The 23,219-nt window shown below is 38.5% G+C and overlaps 1 protein-coding gene across 1 annotated transcript in view; it reads right to left on the bottom strand.

The window, feature by feature from the left end:
- Positions 1-23,219, bottom strand: part of RDL2 (ionotropic GABA-aminobutyric acid receptor RDL2) — a 34,095-nt gene that overhangs the window by 4,527 nt on the left and 6,349 nt on the right. Inside the window, 1 exon segment of the mRNA NM_001195700.1 lies at positions 706-806. Coding sequence (NP_001182629.1) covers positions 706-806 — 101 coding nt within the window.

Here is a 23,219-nt window from a genome sequence, read left to right as displayed (position 1 = left end):
GACATGAATACAAAAAAGATGGCGCGTAACGGAAAAATGTGACGCGTAACCGAAAAATGTGACGGTAAATTTTTTTCCAACGCCGATAAAGAAGTTTCACTTAAAAAAAAAAACAGATATTAAGTTAAATTTATTAGACTGTTCATTCGAAGAATGAATGTTCTATTAGCCGGAGTTCTAATAGCTGCATTGAATAACTTAAATACCTAAGCTATTATAAATCTTTGCATGATTAATTAATTAAGCGATCCTGTAGAGGTAGAAGACCTATTTGTCGTCGACATCCGTAACAGTGCATTGTGTTAGTAGTACAAAAGGTTCAGTGCTACACCCGAACACCAACTTTACGGTATGGTTGCACAACTACAAACTTCTAATTGCTTTAAAATGGAAATATAGCACGCCTCCTTTAGTTTTAATTCCGCGCTGAATTTGGTGGAGTCTATCTGTATGCGAAAAAAAATATGTTGTTACTGAGACGTTAATTTTAAGACTGTTTTTTGCACAGTCTGTTTACTTAATAAGCAAATGAGCGTAAAAAAATTTAAAGCCAACGTAATTAATATTGTGCATTTGTATTTCAATAAAATTCGTTTTGGTATTTCTTAGTAATTGGAGCTCGTTTCAGAGACTATGCTCTTTGTGGAATATGCTAAAGCTGTAAAAAGTATTGTATGTCATTCCACGTTCTACACTGGCACTTACCTCCGTAGTTTGGTCGAACTCTCTTGTCGTAGCTAACGCTCAGGGAATCCAGAATGGCCGAGATATTGACATCGCCAAACATCCCGCCTCCTCCCGTTCCCCTAAAATTCAAGGATACGTAAATAATAAAAACATAACCTTATGATTTTTATAAAAGTAGTATTCCCGGTTTTGTATCTTATATGGACATTTAGTGACAGCATAGCATAGATGCAATATTGGTTTTCTTTCGTAATGCAAGAGAAGTATCGTGCGATTCTAACATGTAAGATTATTTAATTACACGAAAAAAATGATCCTATGATGATACATGATAGGGATTTACCAGTATCAAAACTAGTTAATTGTATTTGTTTTTTATTGGGTAGTTCAATCTTTCATTACAAACACATATAATTTTCTAGAAATATCTAAATATATTAAACAAAGCATATCAAATGTGAAAAATAAGCTCCCAAAAGAAAATATATTTCATAATTCAATTCACCATCTAGTACTGTTTGTTCGTTACATTCTATTCCAAAAGTTGGAGATTATATTCCCTTTGACGCAAACAACAACAAGAAACATTTCTCGTTGACAATTTTTACGTAAAGTCAATTACCATAGTGTCAGTTTTCAGTGAGCCAGGAGAATATCTTCCATGCATTAGCTAAATGAATGTTTTTACTCAGCTAGGCTAGTCCTAGACAAAATGACAGGGACAAAACAGAAACGAACTAAAAAACAAATTGCAGGGAACGCATTTGTTAATTGAAAAAATACATATAATATTTCCGTTCCGTTAAAAATGGTATTGTGATTTCAACTTAGTCTTTTTCAATAGTTGTCGACAGTGGGCAAGTACTTTACTTATGGTGAATACCTAAATAGTTCTTTAATTAAACCCTGTGATAAGTAAATTTTTTTTGTAGGCCAATAACGTTTCTTAGATCAAATTGTTGGTGCATCGAAAAGAACAATTTACTATTGGTGGTATAGCATCTTGTGAGGCTTCACGGGTTGATACCACCGCTCTGCCTATTGCTGCTGTGAGTGAAGCAGTAATTCGCTTCGTTTTTAAAGATCTAGCAGCAGTTGTACTAGAAACATTATAATTAGAGCTTATGTTTCAAGGTGGGTGGCAGCATTAGCGCTGTTGATATCTATGGGGTACTGGTAACTACTTAACGTAGGTTACACTATTAACATTGGCTCGGCCGTCTTAACAAGTAAAGAATAATAAAAACGGATCCAAAATGTTGCGTTTAGAGGGAGCAGTAAAATCATTGGCGCTATCGTTGGCATAGAATAATCAGTAAAAAGATGTGATAAAATAACAAACTGCGGTAGTGAAGCCAACCTCTTGAGCAAAGAAGAAGACCAACCCTGTTACAAGTTTCTGAACATTCTCAAACGCTTCAACGGTAGAGATGTAATGTCTCCCACGTGGTAGTTAAATGTATGAAAATATTCCAACAAGATTACTCTAACAACACCAGAACCATTTGCTCAAAAATACGAGGAAACCGGCCCCAAATGCAATGGGATGTGGAATAGAAAAGGAAATAAAGGATAGTCAGTGAAACTCAGAGCGTCATGCGGGTATGCAAAAAATAAGCGAAATATATCCCGGTCCTATAAGTCCTGACAGTAGTGATACACATATATTAATTAAATCAGTTGAAATATGCACTAAAGTTAAAGCTGGTGAAAACAAAAACTGATTTATACTATGTGTTATGCAGTATGTTTGAGTAATAGCATTACGCTCGGATGCGACACGAGGTCTCGCGGTGCTAATACGATACGGTAACATTAATTTGTCACTCGTTCGACTTCATATTAAATTATTTAATAAACTCGAGCGCGGCTTTCCTGTGGTATAAATATTTTACGGTAATGGAAGTTATTAATAGTTTTATAGGATTTATACGGTTATGGAATATCACAGCCAGTCAACACATTCGTTTTAAAAACTGAGACCTTTATTGGGGTGGTATGTATTCCTCCATCAGGACCTATGTGAGCTACAATGATATACTGTTGTATTATTGACCGTCTAATTCTTTACGCGGCCTTCCAAAGTGCCTATTAAGATGTAAGGTATGTATGAATTCACGAATGAGATTGATACACGGAATATTTTTGGATTATTTAACTTTCGAGGTCTGTGGTTAGTTATGTAAATGTCAAATCTCAACTGGTTTTAATTGACAGCTATTCTACAATCCTATCAAAACGATTCCCTTGATGCTATTTTCTTCGAAAAGATAAAGTTTAGTTAAAACAAAATCACTTTTGAACAATGATGCTATGATTACTCTTAAAGATATTTTAAGTGAAAAATAGCATTGCATTAAACATATTGATTGCCTACATCATGTATTTTAAGGCCAATACCTACAGGTATATAAATTTATCTGTATATATATTCTCTATATATTTATTTATCTGGTTACCTAAATTGATAATGGAAATGGCCATAGTTTAATTCAATCAAAGAGTAATTTCGCCTCCTTAATCGACTACAACTAAATTTTCAGCTTCGAACATCTACGTAAAAGTCATTAATATTTTTCACCCCCACAACCTTATAGTTTAAAATGAAGGATATTTGAATCAATAATAGTACACACAACAGACCTTCTAATATAATAGGACTTCTTTTTGTTTGTTAACCTTTTATCAATACTTATAATATAGTTGCATGCGTATATTTTATTTTATTGCTTAGTTGGTTGGACGAGCTCACAGCCCACCTGGGGTTAAGTGGTAACTGGAGCCCATAGACATTTACAACGTAAGTGCACCACCCACCTTGAGATATAAGTTCTAAGGTCTCAGTAAAGTTACAACCGCTGCCCCACCCTTCAAACCGAAACGCATTATTGCTTCACGGTAGAAATAGGCAGGTTGGTGGTACCTACCCGTGCGGACTCACAAGAGGTCCTACCACCAGTTAATTACATTTCGTCCCCAATATATCGGAAAATTCCACGTTCTCCATATATAGCCAGATGATCGCTACAATTCGTTAAGCTTTCATTACCGTACTATGTAATTGTATGATAAATCAATGTAGTAGTTTCATGTTTTGGCTAGTTTTCCCGACGATTTAACGGACTATGAATTAGGACTTCGAACTGTTTAAGATTAATTACTGTATTGACACACTCCGTGTTTGTTTGTAATGTGTTCATGTGTAACGGTTTCATAATTATAATTAGACTAAAAACAGGGTTGTATTTACTCAAAGCCCTTTAAGGCTCGCTCTTAATTAACAGCTCTTCTCATTAACTCTCGGTCCCAGCTGGGCAGCGCGTTGCTCCGTGAACTATGACGTCACTTTTTTAAACAGCTCGAGAAATCTTTTACATTCGCTGAGAACTAAGACGATGATGAATGCACGTCTAAGAAAAATAAAATAAACATAAAACTTATTTAACTTAACGCAATTTCACTGAAGCGTTATTATTTTTATATTATTTATATGAAAATTAAATAGTTATATCGAATCGAGATTGAGATCAGTTGCAGATCAATCAAAAGTGCTCCCTAATTAGATTATAAGCCTATTTGTATTAAATCATAGCAATACAACGTAGTGTGATTCGTATTGTTACAAAAAAATGGATATTAAATTTTTTTTCCAATAAAAGAATAAAAGTGAAGGCCTACCCTATATTCCCTAAATGGCACGTAAACTATAATTTTTAATAGCTAACAAACACATATTTTACGTGTCTTTCATTAGTAGATTTGGAACTCTTCGGTATTATGGAATTGTACTCTTGGGATATAAATAATGGAAAAAAATCTATCAGTTCCCGTGGAATTGATTAAGTTATCCGATTTCTCCCAGCGCTGATTACGTCCACAATTATAAAAGCATTTCTGCAGGGTATGCATTGAATCAGTCCACTTTAATTATTGAAATATACAAAAGACTGCGCTTTATAACTCGGCGCGAAGACTTAATCTCTAGGGACGCCTTTACATTTGCAACTATCGCTGTGAGATTTTCTGCTTCTTAACGCCTGCATAATTAACGAGTCTCTTTGAGATGTTTCAGGACTAAAAACTTTTAAATGTATTAAACGAAAATCGTACTTTTTTAGTTTACCTAGCATTTATTTTAATTTTTTTTCCTCTACGGTGATGTGTAAAATGAACTTAAGTGTGTCATAATCCCATAATATTGCATAAAAATATCATGAAACGCTGCTTTATTAAAACAAAAGGAAATATTCACGTTGTTGTTTCAAACAACTGGGGGTTGGTGCTTCCCGCTTCCGTAGGTTTAACCCGCGATTCCCTACAAGTGACCCCTGGGTGGTGCTAAACGGGAGCCGAAAACATAACCGGTGGTAGGACCTAGTCCGACTGGCTGGCGACCACCCTCCAACTAGAGTCCGCCGCCAAATAGCCTAGCTGTGTTCCGGCGTGTGGGTTGGAGAGCCAGTTCTATCCCTTCCCTTTCCCCTTCCTTGTTGGGGTTGAGTCTTGGTGACGACTGGAACTTGCGGAGCAGACGTGCGTGCGAACTCACGGGGCGTGATTGTTTAACGGGGGTATAGGGAGACCCAGTGAAACGGTACCCGCTGCCGCCCGCCGGTCAGTAGGGGACCTGAACCCGGCTGTCTCTACTAAACTCCGCCCCGGGAAGCTGTCCCGCCAACCGGTGTAAAATCCTGCCGTGCGGTCGTCGTGCCGGAGTCGGACACCGGAGTGGATCCCGGCGATCGCACGCAGAGTGGACTGGGGGCCCTTCCATGCCCTGCGTCAGTCTCTCACGTAACCCGTGGTCGAGCACGTACTATGTTCCGCGCTTCATTCAGGTGTTGCCTCGATCTCACCTCCAACATCCTACCTCTCCTAATCCTACTCTCCGAAAACTTAAACATCATGAAGACGACAAAAAAAAAGGAAAAGGGTTTCACAGGCGGTCCCCCATTCCACATTTAATGTGGATTTCAGCAATGTCAGGGGCCTACATAGCAACCTTGACGCCGTACACCACCACCTTGAGACGGCGCAGCCTGCCCTGCTTTTTTTAACGGAGACGCAGATATCTGCTCCGGATGATACCTCATACCTTGAATACCCCGGCTACGTATTGGAGCACAACTTCCTGCGTAAAGCCGGGGTGTGCGTATTCGTCCGGGCTGATGTCTGTTGTCGCCGTCTTCGGGGCCTCGAACAACGGGACCTGTCCCTCTTGTGGCTGCGCGTAGATCACGGGGGCCGTAGCCGAATCTACGCGTGCCTGTACAGGTCCCACAGCAGTGATGCAGGTTCAGCTCTGTTTGAGCATGTGCAAGAGGGGACTAACCGCGTGCTTGAGCAGTACCCATCTGCGGAGGTGGTGGTTCTTGGAGACTTTAACGCTCACCACCAAGAGTGGTTGGGATCCAGAACCACTGACCTCCCGGGTCGGACTGCCTACGATTTCGCCTTGGCCTACGGCTTCTCCCAGCTAGTGACACAGCCCACCCGTGTCCCAGATATCGAGGGGCACGAGCCTTCTTTGTTGGACCTTCTGCTGACCACAGATCCGGCCGGATACAGTGTGGTGGTCGACGCTCCGCTTGGATCGTCTGATCACTGCCTTATTCGTGCTGCCGTGCCACTCTCTCGTCCTGATCGTCGAACGACGACCAGGTATCGAAGAGTTTGGCGGTATATGTCAGCAGACTGGGATGGATTGCGTGAATTTTACGCATCCTACCCATGGGGGCGGTTCTGCTTTTCCTCTGCTGATCCTGACGTCTGTGCGGACCGTCTTAAAGACGTGGTGCTCCAGGGGATGGAATTGTTTATTCCCTCCTCTGAAGTGCCCGTTGGGGGTCGCAGCAGACCCTGGTATAACAATGCCAGCAGGGATGCTGCACACCTCAAGCGGTCCGCATACGTGGCATGGGATAATGCCAGGAGACGTCGGGATCCTAACATCTCAGGGGAAAGGCGGAAATATAACGCCGCTTCCAGGTCCTACAAGAAGGTAATTGCCAAGGCGAAGTCGGAGCACGTCGCTAGAGTTGGCGAGCGATTGAAGAGCTATCCCTCCGGGAGCCGTGCTTTTTGGTCGCTCGCCAAAGCTGCAGAAGGAAACTTCTGCAGGTCTAGTCTCCCACCACTGCGCAAGTCCGATGACAATCTGGCCCACAGCGCGAAAGAGAAGGCTGACCTTCTGGTCAAACTCTTCGCCTCGAACTCGACTGTGGACGACGGGGGTGCCACACCACCGAACATCCCCCGGTGTGATAGCTCCCTGCCGGAAATCTGCTTCACACAGTGTGCAGTCAGGCGGGAGCTCAGACTCCTGGACGTCCATAAGTCGAGTGGGCCAGACGGCATCCCCGCAGTGGTTTTGAAAACGTGCGCCCCTGAGCTGACACCTGCGCTAACGCGTTTGTATCGCCTCTCTTATTGCACTAACAGGGTTCCGTCTTCATGGAAGACCGCCCACGTCCACCCTATCCCCAAGAAGGGTGACCGGTCGGACCCATCGAGCTACAGGCCTATCGCGATAACTTCCTTGCTTTCCAAGGTGATGGAGCGAATTATAAATACACAACTCCTGAAGTATCTTGAAGATCGCCAGCTGATCAGTGACCGACAGTACGGTTTCCGTCACGGTCGCTCAGCTGGCGATCTTCTTGTATACCTTACTCACAGGTGGGCTGAAGCCTTGGAGAGCAAGGGCGAGGCTCTTGCTGTGAGCCTTGATATCGCGAAGGCCTTCGACAGGGTCTGGCATAGGGCACTTCTATCGAAGTTACCATCTTACGGAATCCCCGAGGGTCTCTGCAAGTGGATCGCTAGCTTTTTGGATGGGCGGAGCATCACGGTCGTTGTAGACGGTGACTGTTCTGATACCATGACCATTAACGCTGGCGTTCCACAAGGTTCGGTGCTCTCCCCCACGCTTTTCATCCTGTATATCAATGACATGCTGTCTATTGATGGCATGCATTGCTATGCAGATGATAGCACGGGGGATGCGCGATATATCGGCCATCAGAGTCTCTCTCGGAGCGTGGTGCAAGAGAGACGATCAAAACTTGTGTCTGAAGTGGAGAACTCTCTGGGGCGAGTCTCCAAATGGGGTGAATCGAACTTAGTTCAATTCAACCCGTTGAAGACACAGGTTTGCGCGTTCACTGCGAAGAAGGACCCCTTTGTCATGGCGCCGCAATTCCAAGGAGTATCCCTGCAACCTTCCGAGAGTATCGGGATACTTGGGGTCGACATTTCGAGCGATGTCCAGTTTCGGAGTCATTTGGAAGGCAAAGCCAAGTTGGCGTCCAAAATGCTGGGAGTCCTCAACAGAGCGAAGCGGTACTTCACGCCTGGACAAAGACTTTTGCTTTACAAAGCACAAGTCCGGCCTCGCGTGGAGTACTGCTCCCATCTCTGGGCCGGGGCTCCCAAATACCAGCTTCTTCCATTTGACTCCATACAGAGGAGGGCCGTTCGGATTGTCGATAATCCCATTCTCTCGGATCGTTTGGAGCCTCTGGGTCTGCGGAGGGACTTCGGTTCCCTCTGTATTTTGTACCGTATGTTCCATGGGGAGTGCTCTGAGGAATTGTTCGAGATGATACCGGCATCTCGTTTTTACCATCGCACCGCCCGCCACAGGAGTAGAGTTCATCCATACTACCTGGAGCCACTGCGGTCATCCACAGTGCGTTTCCAGAGATCTTTTTTGCCACGTACCATCCGGCTATGGAATGAGCTCCCCTCCACGGTGTTTCCCGAGCGCTATGACATGTCCTTCTTCAAACGAGGCTTGTGGAGAGTATTAAGCGGTAGGCAGCGACTTGGCTCTGCCCCTGGCATTGCTGAAGTCCATGGGCGACGGTAACCACTCACCATCAGGTGGGCCGTATGCCCGTCTGCCTACAAAGGCAATAAAAAAAAAATAAAAAAAAAAAAAAAAAAAAAAAAAAAAAAAAAAAAAAAAAAAAAAAAAAAAAAAAAAAAAAAAAAAAAAAAAAACATACACATTGTTTTTAAAAATACTTTGAAGTTCAAATTGGTATAGGTACTATTTATAGTCGAGTCAAACAATCTATATATTAATACGTGAAGTAAAAACTTTGTATCCCTTTTTACTAAAATTGCGCGGACGGAGGAGTATGAAATTTTCCACACTTATAGAGAATATAGAGAATAAGTGCACAATGCTAATATTTTTTTTAAATAATGCATAAAAGATACTTTAAATCAATAAAGAAAACATTACACACACTACATACCATGTATTTGACGCACACACGCATGCATACTATTTATTGTCAAACTTTTGTTCTTGACGTCTGTGGTCAAATTGAGATTAAATATTGTTTGTCTTTGTTAATATTTTTTATAAAGTAGTCTTGGCGAAATTTGTGATAATAGAAGTATAAAATACAATCATAATAGTATACAAACTTACAAAACCAATTAATTATAGTCGAATTTCGACTACTGCGGGACCTCTAGTTCAATAAAAGACAACGAATATGTAATTCACGTCGGCTACCTACCTACACACGAAAACTATTTTCAAGGCCCATGTTTAAAAGTTTTCAGCCATCCTAAAATGTTTGCTAATTAATAATGAAAATTTCTAAACTAACCTAGACATCCTTATTAGTTAATTATGGGTATAACTTCTTATACTATTTCGGGATAAGCAAACTTACTCCACTAACTTCCTTATCTGATATTCACAGTATCAGAAGACGACATAATTATCATTTTGTTATGCGTCCAGATATTGGTGGGATTTACTGGTGGTAGGACCTCTTGTGAGTCCGCGCGTGTAGGTACCACCGCCCTGCCTATTTCTGCCGTGAAGCGGTGATGCGTTTCGGTTTGAAGGGTTAGGCAGCCGTTGTAACTATACTGAGATCTTAGAACTTATATCTTAAGGTGGGTGGCGCATTTACTTTGTAGATGTCTATGGGCTCCAGTAACCACTTAACACCAGGTGAGCTGTGAGCTCGTCCAACCAAATGAAGCAATAAAAAAAAAATTTTGGAATGTTAATAAATACTCCTTTAAGCAGTTTCATCAAATTGGCTTTTGATATGTATATTCTGGCATTGTGCAAAGTAATTGATGAAAATTTGTACTTACTACTTACGGAATTATTACAAATATTTATTAGATTTCACTTAACAAGTCGTCGTGGCCTAAAGGATAAGATGTCCGATGCATTTATATCTAGCGATGCACCGGTGTTCGAATCCCGCTGGCAAGTATCAATTTTTGCAATGAAATACGAACTTAACAAATCTTCACGATTATGATTGACTTTCACGGTGAAGGAATAACATCGTGTAATAAAAATCACTATTTCTGCCGTGAAGCAGTAATACGTTTCGGTTTGAAGGGTAGAGCAGCCGTTGGAGATCTTAGAACTCATATCTCAAGGTAGGTGGCGGCATTTACGTTGTAGATGTCTTTGGGCTCCGATAACTACTTAGCACCTGGTGGGCCGTGAGCTCGTCCACCAAACTAAGCAATAACATAAATAGAAAAATATGCTATTTGCTTTTGTTCGAGTCGTGGTCGAGGCGATTTATCAACCCCACGTGGGGTCTACGGACCGTCGAGGTGGTTTACCCGGTCTTTGATGACTGGGTGAATCGTGGCGGAGGACGCGTCACCTTCCGTCTGGTGCAGGTGCTGACCGGGCACGGATGCTTCGGAAAGTACCTGCACTGGGTAGGAGCTGAGCTAAAGACGAGGTGTCACCATTGTGTTGCAGAGCCGGGTCCTGGTCGCAAAGATAGGACCGGAATTGTCACTGGCTAGCGTCGTGGCGTCGATGCTTGGCGGCGATGAGTCTTGGAAGGCTATACTCGACTTCTGCGAGTGTATCATATCGCAGAAGAAAGCGGCGGGGCGAGTGAGGCTAAGCTCTCCTCACTACGCAGAAATCCAACGCCGCCGAGCAGGGGATCGGGACCGGGGTCGCATCCGTGATCCGACCCCCTAAGAGCTTTAGGCTCCACCTGCTTTATGCGGAGAGAGATCCAGGCATGGGGCGGCGTGCTTTGCACACTCGCCTATGATAGGAAGCCGGGTGATGGCAGACCGCGTTCCCCCGGACGCTGCGGAGGAAGGTGCAGTGCGTTGGCATCAAGGCGAGCTCTCGGCCTGCCGCCCGAGGGAACCGGTGGCCATGTCCATCTGTGGTATGGCGGGATGGATGTAGTATGTTCGGTGTCAACCCTGTCCCGCCGTCTCAACTGGCCCGACCTGACCTCAACCCGACTAGGCCCGGTCCGGGATAGGGCGCCGGCTGTAAGCGGCAAGTGTTTTAGTAAAGTTCAACTCCCACATACCAACATAATTATTTTGTCTTCATCTTACTGCAGGGCTTCGTGTTTAAAACATGCTTTGATACGAATTCAAATTTGACGTAATTATTTTTTATTATTATTCACGAACGAAGCAGCGTTTTTATACAAAACTCATTTAATATTATTTTTAATATTATAATGTGTGGCTCAATAATCGTGATTCTAAAATTCTCATTTAGGCAGTTATACCATACCAGTAAGCCTGTAGCTCGTTTAATTTCAATGGCACTCTTTGATGTGAATAAGTTTTGTGTAAAAATTGGCCTTAAGAATATCAAGGGTTAATCACGACGAGACAAAAGGAAGTGGCTCTCAATGCGCCCTTACCAAAGTGCTTTAGGCTCTCGAAAGGCACACTTGTGACTTTGATCTGCTTCTCGAATCGATGGCTCACTTTCTTAAGAATATTTGTGAAATTCCGACGATAAACATACTTTTATTAAACCTGTTGTTATAGCTCTATTGTCTATTACTTAAATTGAAATTTTAAGTATAGTTTTAAATTAAATTAAAATCGCACATCATACATTAGGTACATCATGTTATTATATAACAAATAATCAACTTACCTATCATAGAAGCAAGCACGTAACTTAGACAACAATAACTGTACATAATGTAGAAATAAATAAAACAATTGAGAAATTGATTTAAAAAATTCGTAACCGACATGTAAGCTTCCGTGAAACTTTCACGTTATGAAATTAAAATATCCCAAGAAGTTTATCGATAACGTCAAGTCAAGATATCAACTGAAAGTTACAGGAAAAACTTTTAAATGAAAAGATTACAGTGTCGCCAGGCCCCGATGAAAATACCGGACAAGCTCCAAAAATAGTTGTTCTCTATTTCAGAACATTTCATTCAAAGTTGCTCGATGTAAAGCTAAGATTAGCCTAGCCTAAGGCGCCTTGACATTTCTGAGATTAAACTGGAAAATGTAGCTACCGATCAAGGAAATGCATCATACCGCATAAACGCTGGCGGAGCTTAAACTTATCTTTAGTACGTTCCGTCCATTGGTCCCGGGAGCTTTCGCCGCTCTAAATTCATGATTAGGCGGACCCGTCCCAGATGCTATCCATATTGCATCGCAGCGACGCCGCTATCAATTTACATGAAGCTTTGTATACGGGTTTTCCGTTCACAAAACTTGATTTAATGTGGTATCATCAAATTTGTATTATAGTAATAAATGTGAAGAATAATGAATTTTATTTCATATTACTTGTACGCTTTGGACAAGAAGAAGATTTTCCTGTTTCTGTGTTCCTAATTTTTTTTAAATCTTTTGTTTTTCTTTTGTGCTTTCAGAAAAAAACGATTTGTATAATAGTTTGATTAGGAAATCAATAGAAGAGCTCATATTAATAACATCCTTTTTTTTTAAATAATCTTATTAGATTTGGCAGAGAAAATTCGAATACAAAAATAATATTTCGTATTAGTTTTTTCACATAGTTTTGTTTTCATTCGAAGCTACAGTTTTCATTTTTAGTTTTGAGGGCTTCTTAAAATATATTAATAATAATAATAATAATAATGTTTTTATTGCAAGTAACCATGACTCATATAAATTGTTAATAAGATTTAGACCTATGTTAGTAGTTATATTTACATCACAATGAATTACTGTCGTAACATCCCACGGGAGATGGCACCACAGCGACCCATGTATACACAGTCCAGCCTGCTTGCGATCATGCTCAGGATACTGTTGGAGCTGGCCCTCACTCTGCTTACCAGAGATGCACACCTCCTACGCATGGTAGCGTAAAAACAATAATTAGTAATTAATTTATAATTTATTAGACATAAATATGTACATATTTGCCAGTAAAGGACAACTGACGATGCCCTATGTTGTAAATAAATATGTCATACTCCTCGAGTCCTCCTGTTTCAACAGAAGCGGTGCCTAGTCAACACAAAGCGTACATTGTAATTACGTTATACTCCACAGCGCGTCGTGCTGGTAACTTAATATTCAAATCATTCGTATGAACAGTAAAACTAGGTGCAGTAATAGTATTATCAAATCTCCTCAGCTTTGCATTTCATTATGAAAACGGAATACACGTTGTACGAATGTTGCACATTTCATTAAGATTCTCTATTGGAGGTGCTGCTTTTCAGTCGAACTTTGCATACACCAGATAATCGAGTTTGAATTTATTTATTAAATGTAATCTTTTAAATTATTCTACTGTCGCTATCAGTTGGAGAGTCTATTAACGGCCGTCTGGTGTAGTGGTAAGTGACACGGTCACTACACAAGGGGGTCGCGGGTTCGAATCCCGCTAAGGGAAGATATTTGTATGATAAATATAAATGTCTTTTCCAGGGTTATGGATGTATATTAAATATATGTATGTGTATAATAAAAATCTTATATTTATATCCGTTATCTGGTACCTGTAACACAAGTTCTTTACGAACTTATCACGGGACCAGTTAACGTGGCGTGATTGTTAGTAAATATTTATTTATTTATTTATTTATTAATAGAAGAAAAATAATAATATATTATGAATAAAATAATATTATACAGTATTTAAAACTAGTGACAGTTTCCGTGAGGTGATACAATATGTGCTAGAAATAAAGGAAAATACGCAAATTGTTAATTACCTACTCTTCTCAAATTAACGATCGGGATAAAAAAAAAGAATTATTAGTTATCTGCTTTTCATTTTAAATTTTTAGAGATTTATAAGTACAGCAGATTCTGGATGCAGAATACGTATTCCGACGTATAGATACTAAGGATAGGTGAAATTATTCCGTCACCTCAAAACGAACATATCAAGAAAGTTACAAACAAGACGGACAAGGCAATATTTTCAGACACTTAATTAATTACAGTGTACAGTAGAAGAAATGAAAAATCTTACCAGTGATTCGAGTTGATTTTACAGGTAATTTCATTATCTTCATCTGAATTTTCCTAGCAGAAGATTTGACAAAAAAAATGACGATTTCGGTTTTCAGATTAATCCTGTTAATATAGAATATTTTTAGCTTAAAGATTTCGTACAAAACCGTAATAGTAATTTCTTTGTTTTTACTGTTTAACACAAAATCACGTAAAAATAATAAGAACTTACTTTCAACGAATAAGCTCTTTTCGTTACGTTATATACATGCAGAAAATATAGCAGCCAGGAAGCTATTGCTCCTTCAATAGATAGTTTAAATAAAATGATATATATTTAATGTACTATTTTATGTTTGGTTCTATATTCATAACGATACTTAAGTATTATTTTTCGAATTCCAACTGAGACCGTCTATTTTAATAAGTTTAGAAATGAATTATATTTTTATTGCAGAAATGGAAACGAGGTTACTACTGCCTATCTCATTATATAATGTGGTCAGACAATATTTCGGTAATTTGTTTCAATTAGCAGTGATCTAAACCAATCGAGACCAAATTAACAGGCGTCTGTTCAATTAGCATAACTATTTATAATTATCACGCGGTATCGATTTAATATTGTTTGGTTTGGGTCACATTTTAATAAAAGTATTTATTTTTGTTTTGTTGTATATACTTGTAGTTAAATGTTTAATCAAACCAATACTTCATTTTTTTATGGAACTGAGTTTTGTTTTTCCGCTTAGCCCCTATCTGTGTTAATCTTGAAAGATATTCACAAAGCAATTATTTTATTTCTTTTCAATGTAATTTACGTAAAGTGGAATTATTGTAACTTGTTCACATAAACTTGATCGCGTAACAGATTTGTAGGCTACGGCTTGGTTGTGCCTTTAATTTTGCTGACATCCATGAGCCACATCCTAAGCCTAGATGAGAAAAGAGGAGGGCTGAGTACGACTTTTCCACCGTAAATCAGACAACATCGAATGTCTGGCGGCGGTTAATTAGCCGGACTCTAATAAGGCTTCAGCGGCCTCGAAGAATTAAATCTCTTCCAAAAGCACCGCTGTGAAAGGACGTGGGACCGCACTATGTGACCGCACACGTGTATTTTCCCAAAAAAGCCTCACGAGGCCACGATCCTCGGCATTGAGGATTATCAGCGGAAGGAGAAGGCTGAGCCAAAGTAACTACTTAACTTAATATCCCGTGGACCATTTACTCTTCTGCCCTTGTTTCGACATTAGAGACTATTAAAATTTAATTTCCAGCACATTAATCTCAAGCATCGATTAATTAGCCAGTCCCGATACGTAGTATCCACAAAGATTCGCTAATGCTTCGCGTGACCAACTCGGATTACGATTCGGAGTTTTCGTTTGAGTCATAAATATCGACGCTTAACGAACCAAAACCAAAATCGATTTAACTCGAATACAACACTAAGGGGAAGTTTGTCGACGATTAACGTTTACAAAAGTAGCTGCAGCAATGAAATGATTTATAAGTTCCAGGAACAATTGTCCTCTGAAAGTTCTGAAACTGTTGCAATGAAAACACAATAACACAAGTAAATGAAGCTCGAGTTGGTTATGTTTTCTTATTCTTAATGCTTTTTAAATTAGTGCCACATGCGTGATAATAATAATATGATGTAGATACGAATGTAATGGAATCAATTGTGAAAGTGTGAGAACTGCAGCATTATCATCATCAGCCTTTATCTGCCCACTTCTGAACATAGGCCTTAAATGATTGCTCATTTTGTTTTACTGTCACACAATAAAACCGACAATTAACAAAGCCAAATGAAAATTAAAAGCTGTTGAAATAAATAAGTTTTAATTTAATATTAGATATGGAACACATTATTTTGTTTAATAACGTCAACATTCTAAGGCACAATACAAATTCCTTACTAATTTTTATATGGTGGTAGATAAACACTAAAAGTGTCCAAAAACATGTTAATATTGATAAAAGATTAACAATTAACCTTTTTTTTTTTATTGCTTAGATGGTTGGACGAGCTCACAGCCCACCTGGTGTAAGGTGGTTACTGTAGCCCATAGACATCCACATCGTAAATGCACCACCCACCTTGAGATATAAGTTCTAAGATCTCAAGTATAGTTACAACGGCTGCCCCACCCTTCAAACCGAAACGCATTACTGCTTCGCGGCAGAAATAGACAGGGTGGTGGTACCCACCCGCGCGGACTCACAAGAGGTCCTACCACCATTATATATACCACCATATTGGCTATCTGTGGTCTGAATATACTTATTCTTACTTACTTATACTTCATATGCATATTCTAAGTCCCACACGGAACATTCATTAGTTTAATTAATTTTAAATGACTCATAACGTCATCCTCTTTCGTACGACGATGAAGATATGTATTAGCGATGATAAGTAAAATATTATCAAGGTTTTATAAACATTTATGGTTTGAATTACAGAAGAATTACATTAAATTTGAATAGAAATCTAAAACTGGTATTCTTGAAGGGAGCAAGCAATACTTTAAAGTTTCCTCAATTTAACTTCTTGAGATTCCCCGATGCATACGAAGCGCTGACGATTCTCATATTCATAACTCAAAAGCCATTGCAAACTTTGTCAGAAAATACGAAGTTTCATTGTTTGCGAAGATTTAGTTCTCCCGTGTAAAGGAAACGTAAAATTCAAATAGTGCATATCATATAAATTTTATAGCTGAAATGGTTTCCTTTTCGAATGCACGTTGAGAAAAATATGATCTGGGTATGGATGTCGACCCTTTGTTTGTTAATTCGATACAGCAAATCTAAGAGGGATTCTTTTGTAAACAATGAAAAAATGTAAACCGATTTTCTTATTAATATTATTTTGTTTGTAAATATAAAAAATGATTAAACTAGTACTTTTTAAGGCATTATCAAAAGTCACTCTTGTAGTACGCAGACAGTACTAGTCACAGCTGTTCTACTGATTAAGAATATTGAAATGTCTGCGTTAAATTCGGTAGGCAGCGGCTTGGCTCTGCCCCTGACATTGCTGAAGTCCATGGGCGACGGTAACCACTCACCATCAGGGCCGTACGCTCGTCTACCTACAAGAGCAATAAAAAAATTTGTTAAAGCTTCATACGGAGAGCTTCATGATTGAGTATCAACAATAACGGTGGCTGGCGCACGAGGTGAAGTAAGTCTAAATCTTTTTGTTTTAATAAAACGATTCGCCGTGCCGATTGTCGTTGAAAACTGAACATTTAATTTTGTTGCAATGCAAAAGTTAAAGTCGGTCTAAATCGAAAAAAAAAAACAACTTTTTTTTAATTATTTTCAATGGACAAACTCACATAATTATAAAAGAAAGCGTTAATGTTACTCCTTCATTGTGGAAATCGTTTACAAACATCTATCAAGGACGCGGTAATTTAAAAAATCTGTGAGCGTTTCTAAAAATTAAAACCAAAATAGTGCGCACCTTCTTCAACAAACACACCGGACGAATTTCCTATTTGGCCACATCCGCTTCTAATTGAACCACAAGAACAAAACCTGTTGTAATATTTTACCCTCCAACCAAAGAACCTGACATGTATCGGCGAATGTACATTCAAACTTTTTGCGGGCAAACTTCAACACGCTGAACTTTTCTACATTTGCAGTTATAGAAACAATATTTTCAGTCGCTTCGTGTTTGTGTTTCTTCTTCGACGTTTAAATGTGAACATGACTGACATTTTATCGGAAACCAGGCTTTCTTTTAAATATTTCACAATCTCCAACATTTGGAATACATTACGTAGTCAGATAAAGATAAAAAAGCCTTTATTAACAACCTTAATTCATATTTAGGTACATACTAAACATTTTTTAAGCTATTACATAGATTTTATCGCGGGCTTTGAGCGCGGCTACTGAATCCGCCTAATCCCGTAACGAAAATAACCTGACACCCCCACTACGCCTACTATGTAGCTCGTGCTCAACACATTTACACGTTGCGCTTGTGTAGTGTTTGTGATTAAGCGCGTGGCGTGACGTCACACTGCATGCGCATCATGAAAAATCTGCCTATCTCTCTCTCGCGCGGTCTAGCTTATGAGTGTGAAGGGGACAGATAATGTTTTGCTTTTGTTAATGTTTATAAATATAGCGTGGTCTTATTTTATTGTTGTTTTAATATTAAATTATTATTGTCGATTTATAATTGCATAAGTTGATAAAAAATGCTATGCAATAGCTTTACCGCGGCAGTCTCCGAATGCCACACGTGTTTTTTTTTCTTTTTCTTTGCATTTGACATCGGCTAAGATTGTTTTGCTTTCGCATAGGCCTCCCCCAAATCCTGCCATGGTGGAAAAAAAATGGTGGATAGACGACATAAAGTCTATTGCAGGCTCTACGCGGAAGAGAAAATGCCACGACCGGAACTTACGTAGTCAGAATGTACATCAAATAAAATATTTCAAAACAAATGCGAGGCTATTTACTACCTATTTAAATGTACTTGATTTATTAAAATATTATTCTTTCAAAAATTTTCAATATTAATTACCTACTGTTTCTTCTAGGAAAATAGAATGCGATATTTGGTGCTGATTTTTAACTTTGAACATTTATTTCGCGTATTATTCAACGAAAAAAAACTGGACTGAAATTGGAAATCTTAGTAACAATGACAACTGTGCTAGCGTTGTGGTATTTAATTTGCTAGTTCAAATAGCTTGAACTACCAAATTTAGATGTTGTAGTATATTACTTTGTATTATATTATTGCATTATAGTGTTGTAGTATTTAGTAGGTTATAATTAGATTGGGCTTATATTTTGATGTTAAACTTGCACGTGAAGACGAGAGATAAGTAGGCAAGAATACTTTATGTTGAGAGTTGTGTTGTAGAAGAACACAAAGATAGTATACCACTTATTAATTTTGAGAATAGATAGGTTTATGCGGCCGTCAGAGAGGTGTACTTACTGGTGCTAGGATCTCTTGTGAGTCCGCGCGGGTAGGTACCACCGCCCTGCCTATTTCTGCCGTGACGCAGTAATGCGTTTCGGTTTGAAGGGTGGAGCAGCCGTTGTAACTGTACTGAGATCTTAGAACTTATATCTCAAGGTGGGTGGCGCATTTACGTTGTAGATGTCCATGGGCTCCAGCAACCACTTAACACCAGGTGGGCTGTGAGCTCGTCCACCCATCTGAGCAATAAAAAAAAAAAGGTGTGGCGGCGTGTTGTGAAGCTTGCCACCGACGCTTAAAATGATGACCACGATCACTCTATCAAGAGCCATACCGACTAGGAAGAAGATGATAATGCAAATAACAATCTAGTATGTACAGTTTTAAAACTCATTTGAATATATATTTTCGTGTAAATATTTTTACGAGTTTATTTTTGCGTGTCAATTTCAAAAGCTGAAAATTGTTTTCATTTCATTGCTCGCAATTAATTCTGATAGCACTGACTTAAAAACTGACAGAAATATTCATAATTTTCTAATACCTAATTTAGTTTGGTAGTAGGTAAGTAATTAGGTTATTACAAAAACCAAAATCTAGTTATCTACACATTTAAAATTTAAGGGTAGCTAAGTTGCTTTGCTTTCACTTTTGAAATAAGACTGTAGGGTACTCTTAACAAAGATACAATGAGTGGTTCTTTTAACAAGATTAATTTCAAACTAAAATATACTTTTTTATATTCATATTATATAAATATAAAAATGAGTATTATTCTAAGGATAAAGAGATTTTTTAATAAGCCTTTTGCGGCTTTGATGCCAATTTGCGGTAATTGCGAACATTCTTTGAGTCATATTTACCTAAGAGTTTCCAAAAATGAGTTAAGAATTATATTACTTAACTTAAGCAGTAGTATAGATCCTAAGCTAGGTAACAGAAACTATTCATGCGCATATTTGTTAAATAAGATAAACGTATTAAATTGTATTTGTAAATAATATTAATTCAAGATTAATCGTAGCCAATCATGAGACTCACTGTGACATACTAAGCTTCAAGTGAACCATAAGCGATAAGCGACAATCTCAATATACACGACATTCCCTTCAGCTATTTGAGCCCACTCACCGAGAATATCTCTGAGAATCCGCTATGACGTGTGTAATACGAGCGATCGCTCATATGCAGGGAGCTTTACCTCCGTACAATTGGAAACTCGAGAGGGAATGTTGCTTTTACGTCACAGTCAGTTAAGCCTTTTCAACTCTGGTATTTAAAACCGTAGTTTAAAAGCCTCCGGGGCATATGAGCTTCGAGTATAGGGAACAAAGCTAAATTTGAGATCATTTAATTACAACTTTAACGTAAAATGTTCAGAACTTGCAATAGTGGGAAATTCACAGAAAAATGTTTTTTTTTTCATCTATACTATTATATAAATCTACAGTGGTTTTTACGGATGTTCCGTTATAACTAGTGAACCATGCGTCCGATTGACTTGAAACTTGGTATCCATGTAGATAATACATGTACTTAATGGATAAGCTAATATTTATATCAATGTTGGACTCTCTACACCAGTTGCGGGGGCGTTAATGATGAGAATCTTTGTGGTGGTGAGAAATAATAATGTTAATTTTAAATGCCTAGCGAAGTGGACGGGTACAGCTAGTCACATTATAAAGTTCGATTGGAAAAGCAATATTTCCAATTTAAACTATTTAATGGTATTAAATATTGATACAATATTATTATTATTTTTTACAAAGCTGTCGAAATTGGAAGAATAATAATTCCATTAAGGGTAATTTCGCGAAGAATATCAATAAAACGAAAAGGCCATTAACGTTACATGACCGATGATGAAAATCGATGAGAAATTTATCATCATCAAAATACGTAAATTGGCATCCAATTATACGGCATGTTCGAGCACAAAATGTATCAATTCGACAAACCAGCTGACTCGTTCAGGACCTTACCATAAATATTAACGTAAATAACACACAGGGTGTTTACATTGACATTTGAGTGTTTCGCGGAAATCATTACAATTCGTTCATTGTTGTCGAATGTGGCTACCGTTTTTTTATTATTTTTTTGCTTGGATGGGTGGACAAGCTCACAGCCCACCTGGTGTTAAGTGGTTACTGGAGCCCATAGACATCCACAACGTTAATGCGCCACCCACCTTGAGATATAAGTTCTAAGGTCTCACTCAAGTATAGTAACAACGGCTGCCCCACCTTTCAAACCGAAGCACATTGCTGCGTCACAGCAGAAATAGGCAGGGTGGTGGTACCCACCTGCGTGGACTCACAAGAGGTCCTACCACCAGTAATTATGAAAACCATAATTTTGCGGGTTTCATTTTTATTACAGGATGTTATTCCTTCACCGTGGAAATCGATCGTGAACATTTCTTGAGTACGTATTTCATTAGAAAAATTGGTACCCGCCTAAGATTCGAACACCGTTGCATCACTCAACTTATCCGTTAGGCCACAACAACTTCAAATTTTTTTTTTATCTTTTAATTTAATGAAACCGAATGCTTTATAAGCCAAAACAGCTTATTTATATCCAGTGAATTGAAGAAATATTATCTGCATCCTTTTTTTAAAATATAATTAGATCAAGACAAAACAACGCACATTTTTATTTGTATGTATTATAAGGTTGTAGTCTCAGGAATAAAGAACATTCTAGAACCAGATTTTTTATTTTAGGTATAATCTTGAGGTTCCATAGTGGTCCAATTCCGTAATACGACTAATATGCAATTTCAACAACAAATATTTTTCTCGTAATAAAGCATTTTTCAAGCAAACAACTTGATAATTTTGATATATATATATTTTTTAATTATTCAACACAATTTGTAACACAAACAGGACTATTAAAGAAATATTTTAACTACAATTTTTTTTTCATACTTACAAGAAAATTTATAAAAAAAATCTTTTATCTTTTCCTTTTTAATTACAAAATTTTTTTCCAGATCTAAATAAGTAATAACAAAATGAACAAATACTTTTTTGTTACATTGATTATTTTTCATAACTGGCAATCAAAAAGGAGCTTCGAGATTAAAACAAAGTTTTCTCCTAAATAGCGATCGTATTAAAGGAAGATAATTGCTTACCTTAAGGCCATTTACTTAATTTACCATTAAAAATTAATGCCCACGCTTATCATTTTGTTACTTTATTGTTTTTCTTCGAAACAAATTTAAAAAAGTATACCGAGTCATTACCGTAACGCAGTTATCTGCTTTAGTCAATTTGGGGTATTTTTGTTTTATGAAGGTTCGCCATAACGTCCAATCCTGTGCTGCGGTTTCCAGCGATCTTCACCAGGTCGTCGGTTCACTTCATGGGAGACCCAGTGCTCCGTCTTCTGGTGCGCAGTAGATTCTCGAGAACTTTTCAGCTCCAGACCACAAACTTTCGGACCATCATTCAGAATCTCCCCATTCGTGATTAGATCTTGCAGGGAAGCTCCGACTATAGTCCTCGCCATTGCTGGGTGACTTTAAGCCTTCTTATAAGACTATTGTGAGTGACCACGTCTCACTGCCGTATGTTATCACTGGCAACACACACTGATTAAAGACTTTCATCTTGAGACAATGCGGTATTTGGAATGAGAAGATGATGTGCAGATTCTCAGACATGCATAACCAACTTGAATTCGACGAATGACCTCTTTCTCGAAGTTAGAACTATCTAGCACGTAATTTAGCATAATTTATTATTATTACTTTTTTATCTCCTATTTATTTCTAATTATTGAATTATTGAAAGGATCAATGAGATATAATTAAAATTGTCTGTGCCAGTCCAGTTTCGTGAGAAGCTTGCGCTAAGTTTCAGTATAATAAATCTTCTTTGTTATAGATTTATTAACGGAAGTTATAGAGGACTGTATTCTACTAGTTGGTCAGAAAAAAACCGTGTAAAATTAAAATGAGAACATAAGTATGATCCAAAGTAAATATAGCCTATATTAATGATAAAAACTATTCACGATCCCTCGTAGTAGGTGGTTCTGGAGCTCAGAAACACCATGGAACTTTGTTGTTGTCCCACATTTTGTTAAGGACTGAATCAACATCCAATCTTAAACTCGTGTCCACGCATGGTTCCTATCTATCAGTACGCAAAATATCATCCAACTCCATTATCAACACAAGTTTATAAATTCTCGTGGTTTTATGTTTTTATACAGTCGTGCTGTGACACCCTCCACTAATAGAAACCAACCAACAAACCTGCCACGGTGTAACAAAGAACACAAAGAGAATGACTTGACAGATAGCGTA

The sequence above is a fragment of the Bombyx mori genome, chromosome 1 (assembly GCF_030269925.1).
Source record: "Bombyx mori chromosome 1, ASM3026992v2".
Taxonomy (NCBI): Eukaryota; Metazoa; Arthropoda; class Insecta; order Lepidoptera; family Bombycidae; genus Bombyx; species Bombyx mori.
Note: the sequence above shows the minus strand (reverse complement) of the source record. Positions and strands in the feature narration are given on the sequence as shown.